At 45.5% G+C, this 8741-nt stretch overlaps 1 protein-coding gene across 1 annotated transcript; it reads left to right on the forward strand.

The window, feature by feature from the left end:
- Window positions 1-3409: 3409 nt before the first annotated feature.
- Window positions 3410-4363, forward strand: LOC100516631 (olfactory receptor 52M1). The gene has a single exon (XM_084978229.1). The coding sequence runs from the start codon at window positions 3410-3412 to the stop codon at window positions 4361-4363; it is 954 nt and encodes a 317-aa protein (XP_084834355.1).
- The last annotated feature ends 4378 nt before the right edge of the window (window positions 4364-8741 follow it).

Consider the following 8741-nt stretch of genomic DNA (forward strand, 5'->3'; position numbering starts at 1 on the left):
AGAGGCTTCCAGTTCACTAATGCCAATATGGGACCCTTCAACATTAAAAGGCATAATATTTCACTCTCATTCCACACAGTAGGCACTGTGCTAGCATGGGGATTACAGAGAGAACAAGAAAGACATGCTTCCTACTTTCATGGAATTTTGACGTTCTGTTTGGGGAAACCCAGGTACACCGGCGACGACTCAGAGTGCTGTGTGTGTGCAGTACAAAGACAGGCTTCTTTAGGGTGTTACCTGAGCTGTAGCAAGGGACCAGTATAAGAACCAGCCAGGTGAGAAAGATCAAAGTACAGCATCCCAACAGCATCAGAGACAAAGAACATCGGTCATTATCAGAGGCAAAAGAACACAACATGTTTGAGAAATGGAAAAATTCAGCCCTCTAGGAAGGGAGTGGTCGGGGTGAGGATAGTAAAACTTGTGGTTGGTGTTGGCAAATGTATTTGGGAAGAACTCGGGTGGGAAATGTCCTGCTGTGATTCCTATGCCCAGAGCACACTGAACGGAGGCGACAAGAGCCTCCTCCTCCTCCTACTGTGTTTAAGGTGTGAGGGCTGCACTTAAGAGAGGCACAAGTTAGGAGTGTTAGGATCTTAGCGAAAGAATAATGGTCTGCAAATCCAGCCCCAAGGCTCAGCCCACCTCCACCCAGCAGCTGGAGTGCACCCCTCCAGTCCTGGGTACCCCTCATCTATTTCATGACAGGTTCCTGGAGATGAAGACTCAGAGGAAAATATAAAATGGAGGGACAAACACCATCAGCAAAACAGCTCTGTGCGTTGTCAGGTGTAAGGAAGGAAAGAAAGATAACAATCAAACTGACCTTCTCCAGGGCTTGAGGCCAGTTCACAAGACTGATGACATTTGGCTCAGATCTAAGAAGGTTTGGGATGCAGCAGAGGCCTCCTTTCGAGAGAAATCACATCTTATGCCCATAATTCACTGGGTGTATTTAGCCTCCTATAAAATCTGAACAGTGAAGTCCTCCTTCTCTGTACAAACCTAGATGGAAACCACTTCCCCAGGGTGTGACAATAACGATGGACACAAAGGCATCAGAAGGGAAAACAGACACATCTTCCCCACCAACAAGGAGGAAGGGAGCCACTGTTAGGGGACAAGCATCAAAAGCAGATTCACTTGGCAAGTTCCACTGATCTTTCCATTCAAGGACTCTCCCATTTCTGGAGGGAAACACGATTTCTTCACAGGAATACGTGTTTGCTTAGTAGAACATCAGCATACAAAAGACAGGTAAATAGAGGTCAAGGTGAAGCAGATGAGTTTCCTTTTATTGTAAATCTAGATCATGGTCAGGACCACCCCGCCCTTGACCACCAGGACCTTATAGCTCTTGTGCCTTTTCAACTAGCTCTGTGAGGCTGTCAACATTCAGGTTACATGTCCCCCTGAGGAAGCAGTCAGCTTTTCAAGAGCTGATACTGGAGAAGACTGCATACCACTGTGATCTGGTCCCATGTATCCAGAGAAGAAGTGGCACGGTTAAGGGGGCAGTTGAAGAGACCGTCTGCAGAAGCCTGGGAAGGGCTAGGGAAACTGACCAAGGATGGTGGAGCTCACGGCAGGACTAACCGCAGTGAGCAGCATCACCTCAGACCTACCAGGTAAGGGAAGGTGCAGTCGCCAGGACGAACACAAAGGTGTGTGTTGGGGTGGGGGTGGGGTCACTTCTCAGGAGCCGTGGCCTTTGGGAGGAAGCACCACGCTGCCAAGTGTGCCTGGTGGGGAGGGAACTGGGAAACTACTCTTGATTTCTGGTCTCACCCTCTTATCTCCTGATGGTGCCTCACACTGGCTGAGCCCACCTAGAAACTGGATGAATAAAGAAAAGCAGTAGCCCATAAATGGCAGCTTCTGGGGACACAGAATGGGTACCAAGAGGGACAGATGGAGAATAGCCAGCAGGCCAGGGAAGGGAACCCAGACATGTTCCCCCCACCTGCCCCCCTGCCTCACCCCTCCTGGCCACTTCAGTCCCAGCTGGGGTCCTGTGCACCCTTTCCTTCCCTGCCCCAGGGACTCAACTTGGCCTTGTCATCCTCCCTTGTTCCTGCTACTGCCAACACCTTTCCTATTCTCATCACAGTCACCTATGAGAAGCTCGAGATGGAGAGCAAACCCAGCACATGCCGAGGAATTCTGTGGGATAAAGTCACTACAACCAGCTCACAGAAGTTGTCATCTTCCCAGCACCATGGCCACCTGGAGAGACACATTCCAAAATTCCTTGAAGTTTGTTCAGTGTAGGTTTGGTTTTACACATTAGTCTCAGCTGCCTAAAGAGGCAAAGCTTAGTGTTAATTCTCTATGCCACGCTATTTACACTTGCTGTAGAACAAGGTCAAGTCCATCTCACTAAAGGGATAGAGTAAATGATTTGCCTGCAGCTCCTACTTCCAAGATCTGAAATCAGATCTGGAAAATTCCAAAGCACAGACGATGCCTACTCTTCTGTGTTCAAATAGGCTCAAGATGTAGAAGGCAGAGCTTCTTACATGCTTCTTTCCTTGAGATGCCTCTGTTATACACAGGAACACCTTCCCCTAGGAGCCTGTAGACTCTGAAAAAAAATATTTCTACATCTTCTTTCTAGCTATACATCTCCCCTTTAGGCAGCTGCTCTGGACCGAGTGTTTCCTTGCCCCAGTAATCGTCTAGGCTTAATGTGGGTCCTCACTATTACCTTTTTCCTTCCTTGGGGGACCCTCTCCACTCCCGGAATCTCATCCTCGTATTCAGCCACGAAGAAGGCAGAAAGCCCTGGCAGGGATCTACCTTCGGGCAGACACACAAACTGAGCTCCAGGTACCAGCTCTCTCACCTGTCGGAATTCACTTTCTTACACCCTCTGGAAAGTCTCTCTTCTCCACCAGCCCACATCTGCTTTGCGATTTTGGCCTGTAGATTAAACACTTCAGTTTATCCAGTGCCTGGATGCTGGCCCCAGACTAAGCTTCGACTTACCTTAGCATCTAGGTGGGCCCCAGAGTCTGTCATTGCATCTTTCAGCACCAATGTGATTCAGAGAAATACCTCATAGCCAACCACAGAGTTAAATGACGAAACAGTCGCATGCCTGCCTCAGGAGGTTTTCACTAAGGCAAGAATGTTATTCCTTGAGAGTCACATTGTATGAAGATATTCATAAATCTCATTCAAGTATGTATTTGGCTTGTGTTTGGTACACTTGTGGATATCACAGCACAGTAATACATGAAGTGACATTGTTCGATACTTTGAAGAACATTTGTAGAATCCTATCTGGTCAATAATCCTATTCCTTATTGTAGGCCTTAAGAATATTCTTGTCTTTTATTTCCAGAAAAAAAAAAATTCTACTGCATTTCAGGGCATGAGTGAGAAGGTTCATTTACACTTAGCCATGCTCACTTTTCATAATGTCTGCTCAGAACCCAGCTCCTTCCAGCTCACTGGCATCCCGGGACTGGAGTCTCTGCACATCTGGCTCTCCATCCCCTTTGGCTCCATGTACCTGGTGGCTGTGGTGGGGAATGTCACCATTCTGGCTGTGGTAAGAGTGGAGCGTAGCCTGCATCAGCCCATGTACTTCTTCCTGTGCATGCTGGCCGTCATTGACCTGGTTCTGTCCACTTCCACCATGCCCAAACTGCTGGGCATCTTCTGGTTTGGTGCTGGTGACATTGGCTTGGACGCCTGCTTGGCTCAAATGTTCCTCATCCACTGCTTTGCCACGGTTGAGTCAGGCATCTTCCTTGCCATGGCTTTTGACCGCTACATAGCCATCTGTGACCCACTACGTCATACAACGGTGCTCACTCATGCTGTGGTGGGACGTTTGGGGCTAGCCGCCCTTTTCCGGGGTGTTCTCTACATTGGACCCCTGCCTCTGATGATCCGCCTGCGGCTACCTCTTTACAAAGCCCGAGTCATCACCCACTCTTACTGTGAGCACATGGCTGTGGTCACCTTGGCCTGTGGTGACAGCAGGGTCAACAATATCTACGGGCTGGGCATTGGCTTTCTGGTCTTGATCCTAGACTCAGTGGCCATTGCTGCCTCCTATGTGATGATTGGCAGGGCTGTTATGGGGCTGACTACTCCCGAGGCCAGGCTTAAGACGCTGGGGACCTGTGGTTCTCACATCTGTGCTATCCTGATCTTCTATGTTCCCATTGCTGTTTCTTCCCTCATTCACCGATTTGGTCACCAGGTGCCTCCTCCCATCCACACCTTGCTGGCCAACTTCTACCTCCTCATTCCTCCAATCCTCAATCCCATTGTCTATGCTGTTCGCACTAAGCAGATCCGAGAGAGAATTCTCCAGATCCTGAACATAGGAACCAAGATCAGATGACTCATTAAATAACTCATGGATAAAGCATATATGGCAGGCAGATTCCCACTGGGGAACTTTGAGCAATCCAAGATGTTAGGTCCTATTGTCTGTGGGTTTTCCCAAAGCAATGCTATGAAAGAACGTACTGCTCTAAATTCTAAGGGTAGATGTCTTTTTTATTTATTTATTTATTTATTTATTTATTTATTTTTTTTTTTGCTATTTCTTTGGGCCGCTTCCGTGGCATATGGAGGTTCCCAGGCTAGGGGTCGAATCGGAGCTGTAGCCACCGGCCTACGCCAGAGCCACAGCAACGTGGGATCCGAGCCGCGTCTGCAACCTACACCACAGCTCACGGCAACGCCGGATCGTTAACCCACTGAGCAAGGGCAGGGACCGAACCCGCAACCTCATGGTTCCTAGTCGGATTCGTTAACCACTGTGCCACGACGGGAACTCCAGATGTCTTTTTTAATTACTGAAGTATGTTAAGCTACAGACAAGTCAAAACAATGGCAACATCAGTAACACACACAGAAGTTAGTATATTCAGCACTGCTACAATTCTTAGAAATACTTATTTTACGAGGTAAGTTACATTGTTCATATTTTATACATAATAAGGCAGCATACCAGTGCTTTATGAAGCACAGAGTTTGAGCTTCCTAGATCAAATGTTTTGGTTGGAGTTTATAATATGTTGCGGTATTATATGATGTGACTTGCTGCTTTCCATGTGTACTTTAACATGTAAATCCTAAAAATTGGGTCATTTAATCAAAGTCGTCCCGGCGGAACCAAAAGCATTTTCTGATTTGAGCCTTTAACAACAGAGATACTGCTAAAACTGCTTGCATTAATAAAACACAAAATGTTGGAGAAAAAGACTGACCTGTATGTCAAACAGGTATGGGGGAATTCCACTCGTGAAAGAATGGCCTGGAAAAGAAAAATCAGCTCCACACGGGAATTGAGACAAGCCAACAACGTCTCAGCATTTCCCACCTGTTTTCCCTGCAGGTGCTCCCACCAGGTCACATGGCCTGAAGCATGCGAGGGCTCCAGGGAAAGGCAAACCTTGCCCTTCCCACAGAAACTCCCTGATCCTCATCCATCTGTAGGATTCCTGATCATAAAGAGCTGTCTTTTAAGTGGGTCACAAAATTAAAGTATGGGATCTAGCATTTCTAGGAATACTGACTTTACCCTTCAGATTAAACATTAGATCAACACCTTAAAAGAACGGACAATACATAGCACGTAGCTGCTACTGATGGGAAATTACAAATGCAATCATGTAATTCTCACGATCACGCCGTACGTGGAGGAATTACTAACCCTCCTCTGGGAATGAAGATATTGATGTTCCCAGAAGTGATATAAACCAAGAACCTTGGACAATTCTAAGAGGTAAAAACCAGGAGTTAAGACATTTGTTTCTAAAGTTAAAGCTTCTGGCCTTTCTGGTCCTTCTTCTCCTCAACTGTGAAACAGCTGAAAGGCATCTTTCAAGTTCAAATGACTGTGCGTTTAGCATTCCCAACACTGTGCACATTAGATGTACACACTATTCTGAGACCTGGGAGGGCACAGGTCACCACAGCAGCCTCCTCTGTGTTCTTCTCAGAGGACAACAAAGGGTAGAGCTGGATTCTATCCGATCCAATGACCAACTGCAGGACTCCATATGCTAAACTGGCAGGAAGATGTTGACTATACTAAGATTCAGATATTAAAACTCACTGGGAAAATAAACAGATGGGATTTAAATTAAATGTAAATGTTTCTGCACAGCATAGGAAACCCTAAACAAAACAAAAAGACAACACACAGAATGGGAGAAAATATTTGCAAATGAATCGACTGACAAGGAATTAATCTCCAGAATTTATAAACACCTCCTATAGCTCCATACCAAAAAAAAACAAACAACCCCATCAAAAAACGGGCAGAAGATCTAAACAGACAGTTCAACGAAAACATACAGATGGCCAAAAAACACATGAAAAGATAGTCAGCATCACTCATTATTAGAGAAATACAAATCAAAACCGCTATGAGGAATTCCCATCGTGGCTCAGTGGTTAACGAATCTGACTAGGAAACATGAGGTTGCGGGTTTGATCCCTGGCCTCACTCAGTGGGTTAAGGATCCTGCATTGCTGTGAGCTGTGGTATAGGTCACAGACGTGGCTCGGATCCCACACTGCTGTGGCTCTGGCAAAGGCCGGTGGCTACAGCTCCTATTAGACCCCTAGCCTGGGAACCTCCATATGCCATGGGTGTGGCCCCAGGAAAAAGACAAAAAGACAAAAAAAAAAAAAAAGACACTATGAGGTACCACCTTACACCAGCCAGAATGGTCATCATCAAAAAGTCTAAAAACAATAAGTGCTGGAGAGGGTGTGGAGAAAAAGTGACCCTATTATTCTGTTGGTGGGATTATAAATTGGTGCAACCACTGTGGAAAACATTATGGAGATTCCTCATAAAACTAAAAATAAAGCTACCATTTGATCCATCAATCCTGTTCCTGGGCATCTACCCAGAGAAAACCATGACTCAAAAAGACACATGCACTCCAATGTTCATTGCAGCACTATTTGCAATAGCCAAGACGTGGAAACAACCTAAATGTCCATTGATGGAGAAGTGGATCAAGAAGATGTGGTACATATACACAATGGAATATTACTCAGCCATTAAAAGGAAAGAAATAATGGCATTTGCAGCCACATGGATGGACCCAGAAATCATCACGCTAAGTGAAGTCAATCAGACAATGAGACACCAATATCAAATGCTATCACTTACATGTGGAATCTAAAAGAAGGACACAATGAACTTCTTTGCAGAGCAGATACTGACTCATAGACTTTGAAAAGCTTACGGTTTCCAAAGGAGACAGGTTGGGGGGTGGGAGGATGTGCTGGAGGTTTGGGATGGAAATGCTACAAAATTGGATTGTGATGATCATTGTACAACTATAAATGTAATAAATTCATTGAGTAATAAAAAATAAAATAAAACCTCTTCACACCAAGCAAGATTTAAAAAAAAGAACCTCACTAGGCACAATATTAAAAGGGAGTAGTTAAGTGCAAAGGACAGATCAAAACAATCAGAAAACATGACTTCCGGTTTTGCTTTGGCTATTCCAAGTAAACAGAATAATTCTAATTTAGCTGGAATAATGAAAATTTTAGATATCTACTGGGATATCTAGAATGAGATAATTTAGGTTCCAATTATATTCAGATTTCCTCCGACACATCTAGCTTCTATCCCATCGCTCCATCACTGTTTTTATTCTTCATGAACTTTATGTCTGAGTTCCGAAGAGTCAAGTGTTTTTCCTATACGTGGAAAAGCAATCATAAGCAAAGTCCTGTTTTACCCATCCCAACCATGGTTTGAGATCAGGGGAAAACGTTTAGATTTAGTGCCAAGGATATGCTCAGTGCTTCTCAAGGACATTCTGGTGCAGTGGGAGCAAGAGGGGAGAGGGCACAGCCCAGGACTCAGCACTACCTCTAAAACTTGTTTCAATGTATTATTTAAACACTAATAACCTCAGGAGAAAAGTAGAAACATTCTCCTTTGGTGCAAAACCCTTAGGTTTTCTGAGGGAGGAGTATATGCAAGGGAGTTGGACGAACTTGGACCCAGTTTATGGGATTCCTCCACTGGAATTCCACCCAGCACATGAATGAGTTTGCCTTTATTCTCCAAAGACTGAGAGTCTGTCAGATTGGCTACAGAATACCACTGTCCCTCAATTCTAATGTCTCATAAATTTTCATATAAATATTGTGAATTTGGGGGCAGCTACGAAGTATTAGGTTGGCTGCCTAACCAGAAAAGGCTGAGGAGTTCACAGATCAGACAAGAAGCCAAAGGGGTTTGTTGGGGAAACCCTGACGTGTGCCTTCCACGTGGCCCACGTCAGGGAATGTGATGGACTGAGCCTTAGCTGACGCCATCGAGATCCATTGCTGCATTCTGCAGAGGCCACGCTTCTCACAGTCAGCTTGCCAGCCAATGACTGGCTTTGACTGGGACAAAGTGGGCCCACTCCCAGGAGACAGAACAGTTCTGCCAGGCAGTGATGGCTCCTGGACACATTGGTCTTGCTGGAGGTTTTAGAAACACAGTCAAGTCTAAGATGCCCTTCCTTCTCCTCTCTATCCTTCACAAAGGAGAGATGGCTCACTCCACACCCTTTAGCTCCCTCTACATTCTCTTTTACAGGCATAACCTCCAGTAAATTTCACATGTCAAACCCATCTTGTGGTCTGCTTTTTGGAGGACAGAGAGTGGTCAGAGCAAGCAGAAGGTAAGAGAGAGTTACAGGACTGGCTCATTAACTGCCTGGTAGATGAAAAGGATGTCGGAC

Source organism: Sus scrofa, chromosome 9, assembly GCF_054392235.1.
Source record: "Sus scrofa isolate SSC_HxYL_T2T_F1_AM1 chromosome 9, Sscrofa_HxYL_maternal_Yorkshire_Landrace_v2.0, whole genome shotgun sequence".
Lineage (NCBI taxonomy): Eukaryota > Metazoa > Chordata > Mammalia > Artiodactyla > Suidae > Sus > Sus scrofa.

Excerpts from the sequence above, each read along its gene's own strand:
- LOC100516631 (XM_084978229.1), top strand. The coding sequence starts at position 3,410 with ATGCTCACTTTTCATAATGTCTGCTCAGAACCCAGCTCCTTCCAGCTC.